The sequence below is a fragment of the Entelurus aequoreus genome, linkage group LG01 (genome assembly GCF_033978785.1).
Source record: "Entelurus aequoreus isolate RoL-2023_Sb linkage group LG01, RoL_Eaeq_v1.1, whole genome shotgun sequence".
Classification (NCBI taxonomy): Eukaryota; Metazoa; Chordata; class Actinopteri; order Syngnathiformes; family Syngnathidae; genus Entelurus; species Entelurus aequoreus.
The window spans coordinates 24,714,442-24,738,978 of NC_084731.1; the positions used below are offsets into that span (position 1 = coordinate 24,714,442).

At 39.6% G+C, this 24,537-nt stretch overlaps 1 protein-coding gene across 3 annotated transcripts in view; it reads left to right on the forward strand.

Annotated features, from left to right (window-relative positions):
* sema3fb (sema domain, immunoglobulin domain (Ig), short basic domain, secreted, (semaphorin) 3Fb) overlaps positions 1-24,537 on the forward strand; it is a 316,200-nt gene that overhangs the window by 254,431 nt on the left and 37,232 nt on the right. For 2 of the 3 annotated variants that reach the window (XM_062046079.1, XM_062046078.1), the window contains exons 3-7: positions 14,858-15,018; positions 15,327-15,389; positions 15,684-15,803; positions 17,752-17,841; positions 19,124-19,217. In XM_062046079.1, the coding sequence (XP_061902063.1) occupies positions 14,858-15,018; positions 15,327-15,389; positions 15,684-15,803; positions 17,752-17,841; positions 19,124-19,217 (528 nt within the window). The remainder of the gene's footprint in view (positions 1-14,857; positions 15,019-15,326; positions 15,390-15,683; positions 15,804-17,751; positions 17,842-19,123; positions 19,218-24,537) is intronic. The other variant, XM_062046080.1, reaches the window with a different exon arrangement.

Genomic DNA, 24,537 nt, shown 5'->3' on the forward strand with positions numbered 1-24,537 from the left:
AGTTCACACATAGTAGTTCAGTACAGCATGTATTGAATATTAATACATGATTTTTATTGTATTGCAGAAAATATGATCTCTGCATTCATCCTTTACAGTAGTGAACAAAAACCTACACATATTTATTGAAAGTGGTTTGATCCTCAAGAGTGCCCCAAACTCACTGTTGCTTGCCCGATTTACCTAGTACGGGGTCGGCAACCTGCGGCTCTAGAGCCCCATGTGGCTCTCTAGCGCAGCCCTAGTGGCTCCCTGGATCTTTTTCAAAAATGTATGAAAATAAAAAAGATAGGGAAAAAATATTTTTTTTGTTTTAATATGGTTCTTTTATTTTATTTTATTTTTTTAAATAAAAAAAATTAAAAAAAATAAAAATATGGTTCTTGTAGTAGGACAAATCTTCCTAATTGTTAGAAATCCTACAGTTTATACTAAACATGCTTCACGGATGAGAGTATTTGGCGAGTGCCGTTTTGTCATCCTAATTACGGCAGTCCTTGAATTCACCGGAGTTTGTTTACGTACAACTTTCTCCGAAGCTGCCACAGAAAGACGTGTTTTATGCCACCCCTTCTTTATCTCATTTTGTCGACCGAACTTTTTATGCTGTGTGTGAATGCTCAATAGTGAGCTTTGCATTGCTTTTGCCAACCTTGAGACCTCCGAATTCGGGAGACGGGGGGTTTGAGGTGGGGGGGTGTGTATACATTTTCAAGTATTTCTTATATATATATATAAATAATCCGTTCATGAATGAGTATATCCGTTCGGCCACCGTGTCCAATGGAGAAGTCTGATCTACAAAATTTGCAGGCAGCATACCCCTTCCCCTTCGAGCTGTCCTGGATGAACTGAAATTATTTTTTCCAATCATTTCGGAACTTGCAAACGTACTTCTTCTTCTTACTCGTCGTCGCCATGTCTCTTCTTTGTTCTTCTGCTTCGTCTCTGTTATGTTTTTGGACATTACTACTTGCCGTAGTTTTGAAGCAATGCATGATGGGAATCCGGATGCTGTGTTTGTCAGTGTATTAACGTGCCGGCTGGAATAAACACACGCTGAGAAATAGCTCCGTGCCTGCCTACTTTATGGGTTATAGATAAACCTATGGATAACGGAGACATACAGTATATAATAGTCTCCTTTTCAGTTGAGAGAGGACGCTAAAGGCAGTGCCTTTAAGGCACGCCACCAATATTGTTGCCCGGGTGTAAATCGGGAGAAATTTGGGAGAATAGTTGCCCCGGGAGATTTTCGGGAGGGGCACTGAAATTCGTGAGTCTCCAGGGAAAATCGGGAGGGTTGGCAAGTCTTTGTTGATGTTATTGACTTGTGTGGAGTGCTAATCAGGCATATTTGGTCAATGCATGACTGCAAGCTAAGCGATGCTAACATGCTATTTAGGCTAGCATCATTATGCCTTGTTTGTAGGTATATTTGAGCTCTAAATTTATTTTACGTATGTCCTCTGTGTATTTAGTTTATATTTGCATGTCTCATGACATATTATCTGTATGTAATATTGGCTGCAGTTCTGTTTGCCGTTATAGACCACAGCAAATGTTACCCAGCTTGCAAAGATTGTAATGAATCCACTAGAAGAAGACAGCCTGCCATTTCCTTTAACTTGGAAACAAGCATCTATAACTTTGGCCATTCTAAGCCAGTAACTTCCAGGAGTTATGTCACCCTCTGAGAGGCCTCCATTTTAGTAATGTTTTCCAGTGTTGTAAAAACTTGTAAAATAAATATTACATTTCAACATATCTGTCAACGAAGATTTGCGTCAGCCTGCGACAAATAGTCATTTTGATAGTAGGCTAATATAGCTAATATAGACACTTACATCATGTGTTGCCTTCATTATAACAGTTATATAAGGCGTTTAGTTTTTTGCGGCTCCAAACAGATTATTTTTTTGTACTTTTGGTCCAAAATGGCTCTTTCAACATTTTGGGTTGCCGACCCCTGACCTATTATAATTATTGCAACATCAACAAATCTAATATGACAGGTATACCCATACGCTACTTTTTTTGCACAATAGGACCCCTTTAAATGTTGGGCAAGTAAAGGGGTCAAATGATTACATTCTGTTGACAATAATGGCCCAAACATACTCCAACAAAACATACACAAAACACACTCAAAGCGGACATCTGTAAGAACTGTGCACACAAAGCTCAAATATTACGACCGTGCGGATTAAGCTCCACGCACTCGTGTCACACAAAACACTGGTTAGCTTGTACTTTTCAAATTCCATCCATCCATCCATTTTCTACCGCTTGTCCCTTTTGGGGTCGCGGGGGGTGCTGGAGCCTATCTCAGCTTCATCCGGGCGGAAGGCGGGGTACACCCTGGACAAGTCGCCACCTCATCGCAGGGCCAACACCGATAGACAGACAACATTCACACTCACATTCACACACTAGGGCCAATTTAGTGTTGCCAATCAACCTATCCCCAGGTGCATGTCTTTGGAGGTGGGAGGAAGCCGGAGTACCCGGAGGGAACCCACGCAGTCACGGGGAGAACATGCAAACTCCACACAGAAAGATCCCGAGCCCGGTTCGCTCTGGATCTTTTGATTTAACTCAGGACCTTCGTATTGTGAGGTACATGCACTAACCCCTGTACCACCGTGCTGACTACCTTTCAAATTGACCCACATATTGCCATTATCATAAAGGTAAAATTAGGCCAATGTATGAATGAAATGTTTTCCTCGACTCACATCTGAGACAATTTCAGGGACAGTTGACATTTTAGCTCAGGGACCACATGGAGGAAAATCTATTCCCTTGTGGGCTGGGCTGATAAAATCATGGGACAATAACTTTAAAAATAAAAACATTGTTGTCTTTGTTTAATTTGGGCAAAAGTACAACAAGCACATTCTTAAAATGTACATATCTCAAATAATCCTTGAGAAAACACTTCAAGTTAGTTGAAAGTTCTGAGGAAAAAATTGGCGCAGTTTCAAAAACACGGACTTCGACTTTGTCTCAGTGTATCTACAAAGCCAGGATTAAACTTAAAGTCACAACCTATGTGGGAATGAACAAAATACTAAATAGATAATAAGTAATAACAACTCTTTAAGTTATCAAATACGGTTTGTGTATGGAAATTTTGTCTGGAATAGAAAAATGATTAACATAAAAATCAATTGTCCTCGTTTTTTGGTTTTATTATAAAAAATGAAAAAGAGAAAATAAGTTGTTTTCCATTATCCCAGTTGATTAATGTTAGGGGTGCAAGGATAAAAAATAAAGTCACAGTTTTGAGTAACGAAACAGCAAAAAAAAAAGACTAGACAAACGTATCCATTTGTCCATTACGTGCTAACAACAGGGCTCCTCATCTCCACACATAAAAATCGAAAAACGATTAAGAATTTGTTATACATTCTTAACAAACTCATCTCGCGGACCGTGGGCCGAATAATTCCGTTTGTGGGCCGAATCAGGCCGTATGTTTGACACGCCTGCTTTAAAGACTGTTGACATTCCACGCCGAGTCTGCTCCACCCACAGTACGCTGGAGTCTGTGTGCACATGGATTAATCTAATACTCCTGTTTTAAATTGTTTCAAAGAAAGCTTCATGTCTCTATTATGTTGTCCATATTGTAAATAGTATTAATAATAGCTTTCCTACATGTATTATAAATAATGTCAACAACACTATTTTATTTTGCTTCAGGAACTGATGTAAATACTGCCAAGTTCAGTTAAAGTGGTACAAGAAGGTCCAATAGATATTTGCCCTAGTTAATCACCATTGACACTTGATCTATGTACTCAACTGCAATGATGGTCTAGCAAATTGCAGCGTTCCAAAGGATACATTATTAAAGTTGTTTCTTTGGAATTCCATAATTGCTCTTCCACTGAAAAGGCCTTTTGGGGACAATAGGATGGTTATAGCATTGTTTTTTTCCCTCCTAACACTTAAAGTATTCAGCCAGAAGTCCTGACACAAGGTTTCTTTGATGTGTGGGAGCATGACACCTTTCCCACCCCTCTTAAACACCCTAATTATTGCTCCTGCCCCTCTGCTGTGTGATCCAACACCCCTTTAACTGTTGGAAGCTCCCTCAGGACACACCTTAGGTAGTCCAACATGTATGTGCCGTGCTGAGGGGTTAGTGGGGTATTTCTGTCACTTCATTATCAAAACACTTGCGTGCTCAGTCAAAACCAGGGTTCAAGTTGTGTTGTGTTTTCGACGGGTCAACAGCTTAGTAAAAACGGTCACGTTTTTTCTTTTTCTTTTTGAAAAGTTTCCTTTGTGACAATGTTGATAAAACACTGACATGTAAAAATAATTAGAAACTTTGTACAATAAAAGCAATTCTTAGTTGGTGATGGTTGTTTGTCTAGAAACTTTATACACATGAGTACCGTATTTTCCGGACTATAAGGCGCACTTAAAATCCTTTTTTTTCTCTCAAAACTCGACAGTGTGCCTTATAACGCCTAATGTACGGAATAATTGTCCGCCCTGAGATCGGTAGGTTGTGAGTTCAAACCCCGGCCTAGTCATACCAAAGACTATAAAAATGGGACCCATTACCTCCCTGCTTGGCACTCAGCATCAAGGGTTGGAATTGGGGGTTAAATCACCAAAATTATTCCTGGGCGGGGCCACCGCTGCTGCCCACTGCTCCCCTTGCCTCCCAGGGGGTGATCAAGGGTGATGGGTCAAATGCAGAGAATAATTTCGCCACACCTAGTGTGTGTGTGACAATCATTGGCACTTTAACTTTTTAACTTGAATTCTGGTTTTGCTTATCGACCTCGAAGCAATTTTATTTGGTACGTCGTGTAATGATAAGTGTGACCAGTAGATGGCAGTCAAACATAAGAGGTACATGTAGACTGCACTATGATGGCAATATGACTCAAGTAAACAGCACCAGCATTTTATGTTCCATTGAAAATATAGAACATTACACACGGCGCTCAAAAATCTATCAAAATGTTTTAGTACGACTTTGGTAAGCTATGAAGCCGCACCGCTTGATGGATTGTCGGCGCATTAAACATACAAGTATTATTATGGTGTGTGTATAAGGTAAGACATATTATCTGGCGCTTTGTTTTTAAATATTATGCAAAAGCAACTTTTCTAACCTTTTGGTACCTGCTGATCTGTATTTGGGATCTGCATAAATCCTGAAAAATTGCACTTGTCCGCCTTTGTAGTCCATGCCGACCCCGTAGTCGATAAGTTTCTTCTTTTTCTCTATCTTCTTGTTATGAGACATTCATTCTGTTGCCATTTCTAATATAAAGTGGTGTAAAGTTCTTACTTCTATCTGTCAGTAAACTCGCCATGACAGCGCTAAAACATACCGGTGTAGTAAGTTAACATTATTCACCCAAGGAACTTTAGTTATTAGAGAGTTCTGGTCGACATTTTTTCACGGGACACATTTCCTTGTTGTTGTTTCCGGATGAGAAGATGCTGCTCCGTTATTGATTTAAGTAAAGTCTGAATGTCATTAAAACAGTTAGCTCTGTCTTTTCACACTTCTTCCACTCCCGTTCTTGCACGCTACACCGCTACAACAAGGATGACGGGGAGAAGACGCTGCCGAAGGTGAGCCACGTAAATAAGACCGCCCACAAAACGGCGCATCCGGAAGCGACTGTCAGAAAACGGCTTGAAGATGATCTGTAAAACATGATCTATGTAACATTTTGACCAAAGAACCACCATTACATGTTATGTAGACCACAAGGAAGTGTTTTCAATTTAGAAAAAAAAAATAATAATAATATGACTCCTTTAATGCGTCCTATAATCCAGTGCGCCTTATATATGAAAAAAGATCCAAAATAGACCATTTATCGGCAGTGCGCCTTATAATCCGATGCGCCCTATCGTCCGTAAAATACGGTACTCCTCTGGGCTGCTATCTGAAATCATTTTCTGAATGCCCTTTGTTGGTGGATTTGACAGCAGATCAGTTGAGACTGAATGAACAATACTCCTGATGGTGCACTCCATGTTGCCTCGTTGGCTCCAAGTCCTGATAAATTGGCTGCTTCAATTCCAGTTCGACCCAATAAACAAAATTGGTAGTGATCGTAATTGAGCAATTATTATACCCCTCCCTTGTTCTGCTGTCCTCAAATATGCCGAGTGAACTCCTACGACAACAGTGCTTGTCCTATTTCCTAAAACCTTTAGTTTTCAAATGCTAAAATCGCTGTTGCGTTGATAACAGCAACAGTTGATAGTGTTCCAACTCAAATAATTACCTTCTTAGAAAGGGGAGTAAGATCTAAGATCATTTTATCTACACCCCATGTATGTTTTTCACAAAGGACTCCACAAAACCATGACTTAAGCAGATGATTGCTCTGCAGTTGGCTGCTTATCACTCATCATTGCTCCCTCCCTATTTAGTGCCAAAGCAACAGACGGTTAACTTTTGGCGTCCATCAATATTACTCATCATGTACCTCCAGTTGTTCACTATCAGCCTTCAAGGAGAAGAAGACTGTTCTTGTCTGCTCTGTCTGTGGCAGTGGTGTGTGCTTTTATTTTTGTGTTTGAAACCTGAGCAGTATGCAGCAGATTACCCATATCACTCTCTTGTAGAGAATGTGAGTTGCATGCCCGCCACACCCGGCATACGTATGTGCCCCAGTCTGTCCCCAACCTCTAAATCTCTAAATGAAAATATGTCTAGATGTCTGGAAACCCATGCCCAAATGTGGCTGGTAGTTACGTTTAGCCTCCCTACCGGGAGTGTTTAAATATTTTTAAGATGACCAAATTAAGCAGATTCAAATGAAACAAAACTAAGGTTCCAATAGTTAACCATGTTGTCTTGGAAAAGCTTCTTTATTCTAGTTACGCCCAAAGTCACCATTTTGTTTTCTTTGAATGCACGTGGCCTAACTTTTCTTTCCAAGCAACAAGCAACTGTGTGTTGGCCAGATCCCAACATGCCAGGCTTTTACCCGCAGGTGGTTCGACCTTAAAGTTCCTCAATCCACTTTTCATCAAAGCACATTGCCGTGATCCCCAGCCTGAGGCTACGGTTGACTTTTAATCCCAGCAAAGAAAGGCTAACAATCAAAAAGGTTGTCAAGTTGCTCAAATAATATACAGTATTCCTATTTTCCTTTGACCAGGCTTCCCCTTTTTGTAGCTTGCAGTGCGATGTAAAAACAACTGAGAACACGGTAATATGCACGCTTCACCAGCAGGTCACGACGTTAAATCGTAGTGAAATGTGCTTTAACCCCTTGTTCTTTTGGGTTTTATACAAAAGCATCCTTTGAATACCCTTCATTGACATAGCTTGATGAGCGTATGTACTGTCAAGATGGATTCTGTTATTTGCCATTCCAGTTCTGATTGATCACAAATTAGTATAATTCGAAGGAAGATTTCAATACTGTACAACACTAGTTTAATACCAAAGGCTTGTTCTTAATATAAAAAATAAAGTCCTTTGGTGTTTGGCCCAAAATACCATTTATGCATATTGATTTTAGTGACCTTGGTGCTTAGATCGTCCCTGAGCTTACCTTTAAACCAGTGGTCCCCAACCACCGGGTCGCGGCCCTGTACCGGTCCGCGGACCGATTGGTACCGGGCCGCACAAGAAATTAAAAAAATAATAATAATTTAAAAAAAATTTAAAAATATTTTTTATTTTTTATTAAATCAACATAAAAAACACAATATATAGATTATATATCAATATAGATCAATACAGTCTGCAGGGATACAGTCCGTAAGCACACATGATTGTATTTATTTATGGAAAAAAAACAAAAAACAAAACTTTAAACTTATTTATAATGTGTACATTGTCAAAATGTGCTTGTCCTATTTTTGGCCGAAGTAAGACATACAAAACAATTTTTGACTTGTCTATATTTTTTTATTATTATGCCATGATTTTACCAGTTCGGCCCGCGTGGAAATAGATGTTCCTCCATGCGGCCCCTGAACTCAATTTGACACCCCTTATCTGGAATAAACTTTCACGAGCAAAGGAAGCGAGTAAGCATCTTACCACCCGATGTTGTAAACATAGGCACACGCTAAATAGATTGTCTGTGTTAGCGCTTATAATAACAATATTACTTATACTTGGTTAATGTTCAAGTCACAAAACGCAAAATGGAGTATTGTTGCCGCTTTTTATGGATTTTATGAGCGGAACAAAGAACTTCTGTCAGTTTAATTTTGGCCTGTTAAACAGAGTGCGAGATGCGAATGTGTTCAAAGTGAATTTTGCAGACATTGTCAACTGATGCCCTCTGTCATTGGCGCTTAAACTAGACATGACAAGTCTAGTACCGCCTTCCGCCCGTTAAAAACACAGTTGGGTTTTTGCGAATTAAAATGAATGATGTCAGTGTTTATTTTAATACAGAAGGAGAGTGACATTTAATCACAAGTGGTCACTCGAGGCGCATGTTTAGACCTACTCGGATGCCAGGCGTGAGCTAACGTGTCCAGTTGTAATCAGATAACCCAAATGCACATTAATGTCAGGTCTGAACAGTGCCAGAGACTTGACGTCGGCTCTGAGTCATTCAATGTAATGAAAGAGCAACGTTTTCTTGCAGGCTTAGTTTTACTCAACAACATCGTCACCTCATTCAGAAGGTGTTGCCTGACAATTCTTTTTGCAACGTACTGTATAAGGATGGGCATCGTTGAAATTTCAAAGTGGTGTCCGATTACAATTCCTTGTTTCGATTCCGGTTTCCAACGATTCTCTTAAGAGGCATGATCAAACATTTACCTTATTTTTCGGACCATAGGGCGCACCGGATTAAAAGGCGCACTGCCGATGAGCGGGTCTATTCAGGTCTATTTTCATACAAAAGGCGCATTAAAGGTGTCCTATTATGATTTTTTTCTAAATTTAAAACTAGAGATGTCCGATAATGGCTTTTTTGCTGATATCCGATGTTCCGATATTGTCCAACTCTTAATTACAGATTCCGATATCAACCGATACCGATATATACAGTCGTGGAATTAACACATTATTATGCCTAATTTTGTTGCGATGCCCCGCTGGATGCATTAAACAATGTAACAAGGTTTTCCAAAATAAATCAACTCAAGTTATGGAAAAAAATGCCAACATGGCACTGCCATATTTATTATTGAAGTCACAAAGTGCATTATTTTTTGTAACATGCCTCAAAACAGCAGCTTGGAATTTGGGACATGCTCTCTCTGAGAGAGCATGAGGAGGTTGAGGTGGGCGGGGTTGCGGGGGGCGGGGTTCGGGTAGGGATAGCGGTGGGTGTATTTGTAGCGTCCCAGAAGAGTTAGTGCTGCAAGGGGTTCTGGGTATTTGTTCTGTTGTGTTTATGTTGTGTTACGGTGCGGATGTTCTCTCGAAATGTGTTTGTCATTCTTGTTTGGTGTGGGTTCACAGTGTGGCGCATATTTGAAACAGTGTTGAAGTTGTTTATACGGTCACCCTCAGTGTGACCTGTATGGCTGTTAACCAAGTATACTTTGCATTCACTTGTGTGTGTGAAAAGCCGTAGATATTATGTGATTGGGCCTGCACGCAAAGGCAGTGCCTTTAAGGTTTATTGGCACTCTGTACTTCTCCCTACGTCCGTGTACCACTCCGTACAGCGGCGTGTTAAAAAGTCTTACATTTTACTTTTTGATACCGATAATTTACGATATTACATTTTAAAGCATTTATCGGCCGATAATATCGGACATCTCTATTTAAAACACTATCTTGTGGTCCACATAACGTGATGTTGGTTCTTTGGTGAAAGTGTTGCATGGATTATGTTTTACAGACCATTTTCAAGTAGCTTTCTGAGCGTCTCTTCAGGATGCACCGTTTTGTGGGCGGTCTTATTTACGTGGCTCACCTTCGACAGCGTCTTCTCCCCGTCATCTTTGTTGTAGCGGTGTAGCGTGCAAGGACGGGAGTGGAAGAACTGTCAAAAGATGGCGCTAACAGTTTTAATGACATTCAGACTTCACTTAAATCAATAACGGAGCAGCATCTCCTCATCCGTGGCTCAATAATGCAACAACAATGTGTCCCGTGAAAAAACGTCTGACTGGAACCCTCTAATAACTAAAGTTCCGTGGGTGAATTATGTAAACCCACTACAGTTTTTAGCACTTTGATAACTAGTCTACTGACTGATATAAGTAAGAACTTTACGCTACTTTATTTTAGAAATGGCAACAGCGGAAGATGAATGCCACATAAGAAGGTAGAGAAAAAGAAGAAGCTTTTGACTACGGTGTTGGCATGGACTACAATGGCGGATGCGCCCACATTTTCAGGACTTATGCAGATCCCAAATACACATCAGCAGGTACCAGAAGGTAAGAAAAGTTGGTTTTGCATAATATTGCGAAACAAAATGGCAGGTCTGCTAATAGGTGCCATTTTGCGGTCCTTATACACACACCATAATAATACTCGTATGTTTATTGCGCCGACAATCCATCAAGCGGTGCGGCTTCATAGCTTACCGAAATCGTACTAAAAACATTTTGAGAGATTTTTGAGCGCCGTGTGTAATGTTCTATAATCTCTATTGGAACATTTAAAGTTTTGGTGTTGTTTACTGGCGTCAACTTGCAGTTTACACGTATCTCTCATGTATGACTGCCATCTACTGGTCACACTTATCATTACACCATGTACCAAATAAAATTGCTTCGAGGTCGGTCAGCACAACCAGAATTATGCCGTACATTAGGTGCACCGGGTTATAAGGCGCACTGTCGATTTTTGAGAAAATTAATGGATTTTAAGTGCGCCTTATGGTCTGAAAAATACAGGGCTTTTTTCAAGCAGTATATACGTATCAATCCTTTGAACTTAATACATATTATGATGTTTATTTCCACAAGAATACACTTTCACAAAAGTTTTACTTTGTTCTGTGAAAACTCATATATACTATATATGGTGAGTGCTATTGACAGTGTAACAATATGAACACAATATTTAAACTAGTTCCCTATTTTTCTTTTATTACATACATTTGTTTTCATTTTAATAGTCAATATTTTGAAATAGCAAAATGCCCAATGTCCTCCTGTGTCCAATAGCTTATTTTTTTAGTTTGTAAACATTAAAAAAAGGCACACAAAAAAAGATTTCGAGAAACTAAAAATGTTGATCTTATCACTCTAGTATCCATCATACACTTACTACACACTACACACAATTGATTAATGGATGGATCCATCGACCCCTTATGTATGCTTAGCAGTCGTCAATTAACGGCACCAGAGCAGCTCAACAGTTATTGTCATATTATCCTCTTTATAACTCTTATTAATCTACTTGTTAATAGCTGATTACTTTCTGATGTAACAATCTTCCATCTGCACGTCTTAAACTTTACTAAGCACACATTTCTTCTGTTATTTCAAGCAAGCTTAGCGACGAGCTTGCATATTCCTGCTTTTACTCTGTCACATATTAAGCCTTGTCCTCTAGTCCTCCGGTGATAACACTACTTTAAGAAATGTTTTTTTCATTTGCAGCAATAGAGGATTATTGATTTAGGGAAGCAGCTGTATAGATGGTGTATGGGGATACAGGTAGCTGCTTAACCGCCTCTTTGGCAGCTACATCCTCTTGTTAGCAGACAGGCCATTGAAAATAGGAATCATCGGTTAGACCCGGTTCTAACCGATGCCCGATACTCGATGCCCAACCGTAATTATGACTGTAGGATACCGTCTGAGGTCATTTAACGCTCTCTGTATGGGAAGTTTTGTACGATTCATGCTCAACTCCCTCTCTAACAACCAAAACACTGAGGATTTCTAGAACATCTCATTCAGAAAGGACTTTGACTGGCCCTTGGAATGTGTCTGGATGTGCGATACGTGTCTGCCTGTTGTGTTCTTGCCATACACACACATAAACAGAGCAGATTGCCCGAGTGTATGGGGACTTGTCATTCAACTTAAGTCTGCAACACAAATAATCAGAGGTTCGAGCCACATGTTGCAGCTCCCCTGCACAATGCTTTGACAGCTGTCCATTACGCCGCTGACATGTAAACATTGGTTTGGTGGACACAGTTATTCAATTAATTTGGATAAATATTGCAGATATAATGAATTTACTGTTTGCTTATTGATGTAACTGTATTAAATTTACCTCTGACCAGAAGGAGAATTCATATCTTCCATAGTGGGCCACTTTTCTGTAGATTATGTTTATTTTAGGATCTGATTGTGGGCATGTCGGTAGTTTACAAGAATGTTCATAGATTGCAAAATATTTCATTCTTGAAAAACATGTAAAACAATTCTAATTCCCTCACACCTTACACTGACTTGAATTTATTCTTTTTTTTAAAACATCTATGTTTGATGTGTCAAAGAAAGTCAACTATACTTGACTGTTAATCCTCTGGTTTCCTTCCACTACATTTGCCTTGCTAAATCAACAAAAGCTGATTCTGAATAACCTCAACTTGTGAGTCTTTCTTTCAGGTTTATGTGCTCTGTTCCTTGTAGAATGAAGGCAAACAGAATCAGGGCTTTTCTGCAGATTAAGTGAAATGTCAGTGTTTGTCCAACAGTATGCGGATGACACCCTCTAATGCCGCTCCCCTATAGATTGTAGAGGAGTATGTTTGTCTATGGTGTGGCGTGGGGCCTTTCTTTCTTAGTAGTCACCTCCTTACTTGTATGTGGTTGCTGAACCAAGAAGGCCGTATCAAACAACCACTCCAACACATAACTGTAGGAAGATTGGGTTACCCTCAACGTGAGAGAACATGTTTACTGCATTGTTATACCACAGGCGCAGGGTACCAATCTGACCTTCACAGAAGAGAGTCTAATAGAAACTTACCAAAAAACCAGTGCTATATTTGGTGTGACATTATACAGATGTTGTCTAGTAATGTACAGTCGCGATCAAAAGTTTACATACACTGACCACAGAACTTTCCTCCAGAAGGTCTTATCTTAGTCCATGTGATGTCAGATGAAACAAAAATTGAGCTGTTTAACCACAAAACCCAGCAATATGTTTGGAGGAGAAAAGGTGAGGCCTTTAATCCCAGGTAGGCAAGTATAGTATTTAAGGCTGCAGCTAACAATTATTTTTCTATCGATTAATCTATAGATTATTTTTTCGATTAATCTATGGATTATTTTTCCCCCGATTAATCTATTGATTATTTTTCCTTTTACAGATTATTTTTTTTATTTAAAATGAAGATGAAAAAATAAATGTAGGCCAGTTTTTTCAAAAGGCATGGCTTTTATTTACAAAAAAATAAATTATGGCCACTCAGTCAACATTGACAACAACATGACAAAATATCCTGTAACAATGTAAACATTTAAAACTTTTAACATTTAACAAAATTAAAAGTAGCTTATTTGCTTTTTAATTTGCAAATATAAAAGAAAACATCCAGTGCAAATCTTAATAATCTGCAATAGTATAAGCATTTCAAAAGTAAAATTATTGCTTATTTTGCTTTAAAATGTGCAAACATAAAGATAAACATCCAATACAAAAAAGTGCAAAACGAAATATTCTGTAACAACAGTGTAAACATTTCAACAAAAGTAAAAGTATTGCTTATTTGCTAAAATGTGCAAAAATAAAGATAAACATCCAATCCAAGTAGGTACGTTCATAGCCGTTGTGCTGCTATGATAGGCCATTTCCGCTCGACACAGTGTGCATACAACAACATTATTAGGCTGTTTATTGAAATACTCCCACACTTTTGACGACTTTTGGCGTGCTTTTTTCCCCTCGCTCGCATCTTCTGCTTTGCGCTCCGCCATGACGGTAGTGTGACGTAAATATGCGACGCGTCGACACACAAAAACGGCGTCGACGTATTTACGTAACCCATGACGTCGACTACGTCGATGCGTCGTTTCAGCCTTAATAGTATTATGAGCATAGTATTATGCTCTGGGACTGTTTTGCTGCCAATGGAACTGGTGCTTTAAATGGGACAATGAAAAAGGAGGATTACCTCCAAATTCTTCAGGAAAACCTAAAATCATCAGCCCGGAGGTTGGGTCTTGGGCGCAGTTGGGTGTTCCAACAGGACAATGACCCCAAACACACGTCAAAAGTGGTAAAGGAATGGCTAAATCAGGCTACAATGAAGGTTTTAGAATGGCCTTCCCAAAGTCGTGACTTAAAGGTGTGGACAATGCTGAAGAAACAAGTCCATGTCAGAAAACCAACAAATTTAGCTGAACAGCACCAATTTTGTCAAAAGGAGTGGTCAAAAATTCAACCAGAAGCTTGCCAGAAGCTTGTGGATGGCTACCAAAAGCGCCTAATTGCAGTGAAACTTGCCAAGGGACATGTAACTAAATATTAACATTGCTGTATGTATACTTTTGACCCAGCAGATTTGGTCACATTTTCAGTAGACCCATAATAAATTCATAAAATAACCCAACTTCATGAATGTTTTTTGAGACCAAAAAGTATGTGCTCCAATCACTCTGTCACAAAAAAATAAGAGTTGTAGAAATTATTGAAATCTCAAGATAGCCATGACATTATGTTCTTTTACAAGTGTATGTAAACTTTTGATCGCGACTCTATATCTGAAGTCATGAACAACAAGTGATGAAAGAATTTCAAGAGCTTCCGATCCTCTCGGGTGGTATTAAGCCATCAACACTGTGTGACAGATGCTCACTAGCACATCTCCCTAATGTGTGGGGTTAGGTTACATCAATGTGAGACCATCAGATAACTCCAAACTGATATCTAGGAATGGTAGGAAGAATGCTTGGTTGTAAACCTACGTGCACAACATTTCTCAATCATGGAAATATTTCTGCTTTCATACAGAGTTGAGATCTACTGGTACCGCTCATCATTTTGCCTACCTCCTCAACACCTCTGATTACCGGATCCTGCGCATGGATGAGGACTACGACCGCATGTACATTGGTAGCAAGGACCACATTCTGTCACTGGACCTCCATGACATCAACAAGGATCCTCACATTGTAAGAACTGTTTTTTCCTTTCACAAGCAAAGTGCCTTTACCTCAACCCTTACAGCTGCCATGCGGGCAAAAGTTCTGCTCTATTGCACCATCACCAGCCGTTTGTGTTAGCTGAAGTCCAGTTTTTGTTGGCATACATGTTTCCTGTTGCACAGTGAGTCATTAAAACACTGTGTTTTGAGTTAGGACAATTCCTGCAGGACAAATATTAGCCTTGGTCGACATCCATTACAAATTTAGACCCAAACTCCCATAAATGCGAATGACGTGTAACGGGTTGCAAAATTGAAATGTTTTCCTGCTCGCAGATCCACTGGCCAGTGTCTGAACGGAGAAAGATGGAATGTCTCGTAAGTGGGAAAGACGCCAATGTAAGTATGCTTCTTGACAGCAAACCTATAGCCCCGGTGCAGTCATTAGATTTAGATTTAGCCTGAACATAAATATGCATGTAGTTAGGAGCTTGCAGCTTTCCAAAAGTAGAATTTCTATATCACTGGTTATAACGTAAAACACATAAAAACGACATTCCCCTTTGGGGTATGAACACACTAAAAAAATAAGTTGCCTTTCTATCTATCCGCCTTGTATTTATTTTGCCATTATACAAGATTATTTGTATTCGTATGTTTGACACGATTGTGGTCTGCTTTAAATCTCTTCAGAAAGAGTGTGCTAACTTCATCCGTCTGATTGAGCCATGGAACAGGACACAGCTGTATATTTGTGGGACAGGCGCTTACAATCCAGTCTGTACCTTTGTCAACCGTGGCCGCAAACCTCAGGTAATTTGATTTTGAATTTAATTTACTTGCAAAACCAACAAAAAATGTCTCTCTCCCGATCGCAATCTTCAAGATACAATGTCGAAAACTTCCTCTTACCTAAGATTGTGCTTCATCAACTTCATGCAAGGGTCCTCTAATGATTTCCCAACAATATTAGCCTGTTTGTGGTGTACTGCCTGTGAGCAGGCTCTACAGCTTTACTCATGCTCAGCTGTTGTCCCTAATGAGTTGTTAAAGCCACTCTGTTTAGCCTCAGCCTTTAATGGGACCACTTGAATTTCCTACACCAAGCCAGGAATCATAACTTCGATATTCCTCCGTTCACCTCACTCCTCTTTAGGTTTCGCATTTGTTTCCTAATGACGAACTCGGGACTTTTATAAGAAGAGCTAATTAAAGGTAATTCACCTACTGGACCGTCCCTTAGAATTGGATTGCAAGGTGCGTAGAGAAAATGCACCAGTAAATGTGGCTTGTACTGTATCTTAGTTGTGATTACGAGTTCCCTGTTGCAGTCAGTTTCTATTGGACCCTCTATGAGAAAGGTCTTCCACTCCATCCAGATTACCCATCAACCTCCACAAGATAAGAACTTGTACTATTGAAAAAGGGGGCCGTCATTTTGGGTTTCCACGTTCCACTTAGACCTGCTCAGTGGCCTTGTGGTTAGAGTGTCCGCCCTGGGACTGGAAGGTTGTGAGTTCAAACCAGGGCCGAGTCACACCAAAGACTATAAAAATGGGACCCATTGCCTCCCTGCTTGGCACTCAGCATCATTGGGGGTTAAACCACCAAAATGATTCCCGAGCGCGGCCACCGCTGCTGCTCACTGCTCCCCTCACCTCCCAGGGGGGTGAACATGGGGATGGGTCAAATGCAGAGGATAATTTCACCACACCTTGTGTGTGTGTGACTTATCGTTGGGACTTTAACTTTTAACTTTAAATGTCCAAGATTTTGGCCATTGATAAGAAGGCTGATGCCTTTTCCAAATTTACAAAAATAATAAAATATGTATATTTCGTGTTAATATGCGATCATTATTGGTATCAGCCAATATTCAAGGGTACAATTTTAGTATTGTATTGAAATTTTAAAAGTTGTCCTGGGACAACCATACTTTTAGGTTTTGTAAACTCTATGAGCCCTTTTCTTTCCCAGCTTACATTCTGTGTCTGATCAGTAACAAAACCTCAACCTAAATACAATCTATCCATCCATCCATTTCTACCGCTTGTCCCTTTTGGGGACAGATAGACAGACAACATTCACACTCACATTCACACACTAGGGCCAATTTAGTGTTGCCAATCAACCTATCCCCAGGTGCATGTTTTTGGAGGTGGGAGGAAGCCGGAGTACCCGGAGGGAACCCACACAGTCACGGGGAGAACATGCAAACTCCACACAGAAAGGTCCCGAGCCCGGGATTGAACTCGGGACTACTCAGGACCTCCGTATTGTCAATCTACCGGTAATCAAATAGTGCAATAAAGTTAAAGTTAAGTTAAAGTACCAGTGATAGTCACACACACACTAGGTGTGGTGATATTACCCTCTGCATTTGACCCATCCCATTGTTCCAACCCCTGGGAGGTGAGGGGAGCAGTGAGCAGCAGCTTAAGAATTATTTTGGTGATTTAACACCCAATTCCAACCCTTGATGCTGAGTGCCAAGCAGGGAGGTAATGGGTCCCATTTTTATAGTCTTTGGTATGACTCGGCCGTAGTTTGAACTCACGACCTACCGATCTCAGGACGGACACTCTAACCACAAGGCCACTGAGCAGGCAATATACAGAATAATCACCCCACATATACTCAGAATTTTCCTATTCATTTTACTTTGTTTTGATCCAAAAGAGAAGCATTCTCAATTGGGAGTCCTTTACCGTTCCAAATAAGTCACGTAACTCCCAAAATATGTTGCTATCTCCTGTTTTAGACATCCATGTACCTACAGATGGCCCAAGCCAGAGGAAGGGCTAGTCGCGCAGCTGAACCCAGCGCGGTGCACGAGACACTTGGAATAAAGGTGCGATGTGGGCGCTGCCTGCGGGGCAGGCCTACATACCGCTTGGGATCATAGTCCCCAGCTGCATGCACCATTTCTTTGTGTCTGAGCATGCCATCATCACCTTTTCATTGACCACCGTGTGTTCGTCGACTTTGCAATCCCTGGCATGCTTTTTTGACCAGTTCGTGTGTTGTATTGTTTTCACTTCTTGTATGGTCACCCTAAATTTGACTCATTTTTCCTAATGCTAACCTCATTTCAACATGCTTTCGTATTTATACCTCAACTGAACGGACACTAATGAATGCCATGGTTGAATGCATACCGTAGTCACATGGCAATCAGTCCCGATCACAGTCCTTAGGAATGTGGTGCGGGTTCTCCCACAGAGGCAGCAGGGCTTGTCAGCATCCTACCCACTCCCACAGCAGATTGTGTTAGCCCAGAGCAAACACCGGCCATCTGTATCCATCTCTTTGTGCAGCAAATGGAATAAAAGAGCCACGTAATTGATCCGTTGTTTGACTTTGGAATATTTCACATCGTGGCTTGAGTGAATATGTTCCTAAAGAGATAAAAATATTTAGGGCACATTTTCAAATGTCAACTTGATGATAAAAAAGAGCTGCCAGCGACTTATTGTGTGCAGTAGTGATTTTAATGAAATCTGAGTTGGACTATGGAGAGGGTGTAAATGATAAGTGAGTTTGGCATGCCACCGTCTTTCTTCTGCTTTGGTACTGATGGACCATGACAGACTTCTCTGTTGCTACAGAAAGTTGAAGGTTGAGGATTTGACATGATTTTCTAGTCTTTGAGGCGGGGCCACAGGACATGTCATCACATGCCGCTGATTCAAATTTTCCTACTCGTGAATTCTCAGCAATAACTTTTCAGTGCTTGCATGCAGGGGATGCAATGGGCATCCGTCATGCCGCTTCCATCATGGGCCTGTTTTCACTGTGCTGGATTACAGGTGTCAGGACTAAACTTGAACCGTCCAACACCAAGAAGTTGAGAGATATTTGGCCACGCGGTTTATTTTGCTGAGAGAAGCTCAGCAAGACATCGTTCTACTTCTTGAGAATAGTATTAAGATGGATTTGAAATTCCTCCTTCGCCCTGCATGCTTTTTTTGTGTGAACCCTTACTCATTATTGTAATACGCCATCCCTCATCAGACCGTAGGGCTCCCCCAGGAGTCAGAGGGGAGCCTCATTTTCCATACACATGGGAATCACTCTGACAAGATGAAGAGTGCTGAATGTATTTCCATCTCTTTCTGATTTTCCTATTGTAGGAAGACATTTTTCATTTGGAGCCTGGCAAAGTGGAGTCTGGGAAAGGAAAGTGCTCCTACGACCCAAAGCTCAACAGTGTTTCCGCTTTGATTAGTGAGTATCTTGAGCCGCCATGATAATGTCAGAGTTTGACTGTGGAGCTGTCCTCACTAACAATTAGTTAGTACCAGGGGTGTCCTGATCCGATATTGATATCAACAAAAAAATACAAGTATAAGATGATATTGGCTTGCATCTAAAATCTCAGATACAAGCTCCAATACAAGTAGTCCTACAGCAAAGCTGGACAGCCTCTTAAGAAATACATGTAAACATGGTAGGCTATAGTGTTGTCCTGATACCAATATTTTGGTACCGGTACCAAAATGTGTTTCGATACGTTTCGATACTTTTCCAAATAAAGGGGACCACAAACAATTGCATTATTGGCTTTATTTTAACAAAAATCTTACGGTGCATTAAACATATGTTTATTATTGCAAGTTTGTCCTTAAATAAAATAGTGAACATACAGGACAATTTGTCTTTTAGTAGTAAGTAAGCAAACAAAGGCTCTTAATTTAGCTGCTGACATATGCAGTAACATATTGTGTCATTTTCCATTCTAATATTAAGGACAAGCGGTAGAAAATTGATTATTAATCTACTTGTTCATTTACTGTTAATATCTGCTAACTTTCTCTTTTAACATGTTCTATCTACACTTCTGTTCAAATGTAATAATCACTTATTCTTCTGTTGTTTGGATGCTTTACATTAGTTTTGGATGATACCACAAATTTAGATATCAATCCGATACCAAGTCATTACAGGAACATACATTGGTCATATTCAACTGGTACTTTCTAGAAGCGGTATAGTACCGAATATGATTAATTAGTATCACGGTACTATACCAATACCGGAATACCGTACAATCCTAGTAGGCTCTACAGTAGGCTACTAGGAGATAGTAGCTACACAACAGCTAAGCACATAATAGCACATAATCGAGACATACTTAAGTATCCTGTCTTAATTGAACACCATTGCAGTCTACCATAGTTTTATGGTAGTTGCATGTTATTTACAGATACAAAGTCTCCAAGGCAGTGGTTGATCGCTATTAATTAGTCCTGGACAAGACTGCGATAAATGAATTTCCGCAGAGTAGGAATTATTATTTATAAATCAAATATTTTCATTAAGCATGAAAAAGCTGTTTGCAACCTTCTAAATACGTTTTTCAACATTATGAGAGACCACGAGACATGAAATAACACCCTTTAGTCACCTTTACACACTTTTATTCCAATATAGTAATGCTTCCTGAGACTAAGCCAATCAGTGGCCACGATACTGAACAGCGCTCTCTAATTGGTTGGGTCTCCTCTAGTGGCCTATACTACTGGCTTATACTACTATATTCATATGTTTAGTTTATTTAGCAATTTGTATGCTTGACAATGCTTAATATTGGACCAGAATGTAGAATATGGTATTAGTATAGTATTAGAAAGTATCCACTAACAAGCGTGTCTGGATCATTCAACTTACCATTTTAATTTAATGATTTATTGCGACCACCAGCTGTCTTAAAAAATAAATTATCACTCCATTTAAAAAGCATACATTTGTAAATACATACCTACAATTGTACTCTGAGTAGTTTCACATGATCAAGCCTTTTTCTAACATTCCACACTACAAAAAATGAAACGTGTATAGTTTTTGCCGGTATCGTATCTGATCAATATCGGTACTGACTATTACTCAAGGCTCCAATATCAGTATTGTATCGGAAGTAGAAAAAGTTGTATCTGGACTAGGGTTGTACGGTATACCGGTATTAGTATAGTACCGTGATACTAATGAATCATATTCGGTACTATACCGCCTCTAAAAAGTACTTTGGCTTAAAAGCTAAAGATAAAAGTGAAGTTATAACACAGAAACGTCCTCAGGAAGAGGGGCTTTAAGACATGGCTAGCTGGTAAACTAGTAAACTAACGTCCATCCGCAGTCTGCAGTGTTGTAGCTACTTCTAAATCACTAATCCTCGTCTCCATGGCGACAGATAAAGTATGTTTCTTACAAGTATCATCCCTGCAGGACGAGGAATAGCTAAACATGCTTCACTACACACCGTAGCTCTCCGGCGTCACAATGTAAACAAACGCCATTGGTGGATCTACACCTGACATCCACTGTAAGGATACCAAGTACAGGAGCGTATCTAGTCGATACTACTATGATTACATCGATATTTTTTGGCATCACAACATCTTCTTTTGTTTTTTAAACATTTATATTATGTTTAGAAATTCAGGAAATATGTCCCTGGTCACATGAGGACTTTGAATATGACCAATGTATGATCCTGTAACGACTTGGTATCAGATTGATTCCCACATTTGTGGTATCAGATTGATACCCACATTTGTGGTATCATCCAAAACTAATTTAAAGCATCCAAACAAGAGAAGAATAAGTGATTATTACATTTTAACAGAAGTGTAGATAGAACATGTTGAAACAGAAAATAAGCAGATATTAACAGTAAATAAACAAGTGCATTAATAATTAATTTAGTCCTTAATAAATTTTGACAAAATAATAAAATGGAAAATGACACAATATATTTTTATACTTTAGCAGACTAAATTAGGAACCTTTGTTTGCTTACTTACTACTAAAAAACAAGTTGTCTTGTATGTTCACTATTTTATTTAAGAACAAACTTGCAATAAGAAACATATGTTTAATGTACCGTAATATTTTTTCTTCAAATAAAGCCAATGCAATTTTTTGTGGTGCCCTTTATTTAGAAAAGTATCGAAATACATTTTGGTACCGGTACCAAAATATTGGTATTGGAACAACTAATCTGGACACTCCTAATTAGTAAATAATATAAATAATGCTAATACTTACAGTTGCGCTGTCAGAATCATACTTAATCGTAATTCATTTAAATGATTCTGCATCCACCCTGTGATTAATCTGATTAAAATTTGTAATCGTTTGACAGCACGACTGTGGATATTTATTTGATTCAAAATATCAATTAAATCATCATATTGTAAATGACTGTGTAAGTCGTGATATCCGCTCGTGAAGGTGGTCCAAGGTTGTGTCCAGACCTCATCGTTACCACAGGTGACAGGCAGTCTCTCTGCGGGAAGTAAGTCCCTGGCACTGTCTCCCAACATGACTGCCAACTGACCTGCATGGAACAAATCCTGTCACCCAAGATGGATTTGCTGTCCATTTTCAGCAGGTGGCATCATACAAGGGCCACTGTTTTCAAGCTGTGGCGTTGAACCCACCATTGGCTGTGCAGCTCCACACCACATTAGACATCAGATAGCCCATGAACATTTTAATGACGGATCTTAAAAACCCATCATGCTGCAAAGAAGCAAGATATTGAACGTAATGGCTGGGGGGGACAAAGGTCTTTGTTTCCTCCGCACTACCTCCTGCAGTCACACCTGCTCTCTAATGGGGGCCCACACAGCATCTGGAGGACAATCACCTTGCCTTCCTGTGACACGACAAGGCTACCATGTACTTGTCCGTCTGCACACATGTATGCACTTTTTATTTTTATGACTTTGTAATGTGTGAAGGCTTGTTGAGGAGGTTTTTATAGACTGTTTCTGCAAGAACTGTTAAAATAGTGCCGTATTTGCCTAATTATTATGTTTTTTGGAAGTGTCTAAAAAGTACCTTGTAAAATGGTACTAATGAGAAGTAAAACCCGCAAGCACAAAATTAGAAAATGATGTTAGAATAACTGTAGTAATTTACGCCTACTTGTTAAAGGGGACTTTAATGATTTTAATCTACATTTCAGACACTATTGTGGTCTTAGATCAGTGTTTCTCAAATTGTTGTTACCAAGTACCACCTTGGAAATCACATGGCTCTCCAAACACTACCATAATGACCAATATCTAAAATACAGTAGAGTAGTAGGCCTAAATATTCATTAAAAACAAGGCAGATGGTTTATTGAACAGTATATTTAATATTTTTAGCCACTGTAAAATTATACACCGTTTGAACAGTAACACTGTGTTTGAATATTACCGTATTTTTCGGACTATAAGGCGCACTTAAAATCCTTTTCAATTTCTCAAAACTCGACAGTGCGTGCGCCTAAAATAATTTTGGTTGTGCTTACCGACCTTGAAGCTATTTTATTTGGTACATGATGAAATGATAAGTGTGACCAGTAGATGGCAGTCACACATAAGAGAGATGTGTAGACTGCAAAATTATGGCAGTCACACATAAGAGATACGTGTAGACTGCAATATGACTCAAGTAAACAATATCAACATTTTATATGTTCCATTGAAATGATAGAACATTACACACGGTTGTCAAAAATCTATCAACATGTTTTAGTACGACTTTGGTAAGCTATGAAGCCGCACCGCTTGATGGATTGTACCGTGCTTCAACATACGAGTATTATTATGGTGTGTTTATAATGTAAGACATATTATCTGGCGTTTTGTTTCGCTATATTATGCAAAAGCAACTTTTCTTACCTTCTGGTACCTGCTGATCTGTATTTGGGATCTGCATAAGTCCTGAAAATTAGCACGCGTCCGCCTTTGTAGTCCGTGTCGACACCGTAGTCGATAATCTTCTTCTTTTTCTCTATCTTCTTGTTATGGGACATTCATCCTCCACTGTTGCCATTTCTAATAAAAAGTAGCATAAAGTTCTTATTTATATCTCGCTATGGAAGCACTAAAAACTACCAGTCTAGTGGGTTGACCCCTTTAATGCACCTTACAATCCGGTGCGCCTTTTGTATGAAAAAAGACCTGAATAGACCCGCTCATCGGCAGTGCGCCTTATGGTCCAGAAACAACGGTATAAGTCCAAAATAAGTACATCCACCTCGCTGTGATGTCAAAACGTAGCCAGACTGCAAAACCTCGTAAACAGAAACTGGGCGTAAGCTCACACAGATGCATGACCCTTACGATTTGATGCTTTGGCATTGTTTAAAACAAGTAACCAACAACATTTATAAGTCAGGAAAGACAAAAATCTAGAGATGTCCGATATTATCGGACGATAAATGCTTTGAAATGTGATATCGGAAATTATCGGTATCGGTTTCAAAAAGTTAAATGTATGACTTTTTCAAACGCCGATGTACGGATTGGTACACGGACGTAGGGAGAAGTACAGAGCGCCAATAAACCTTAAAGGCACTGCTTTTGCGTACCGGCCGAATCACATAATATCTACTGCTTTTCACACACACAAGTGAATGCAATCACATAGTTGGTCAACAGCAATACAGGTCACACTGAGGGTGACCGTATAAACAACTTTAACAGTGTTACAAATATGCGCCACACTGTGAACCCACACCAAACAAGAATGACAACATAAACACAACAGA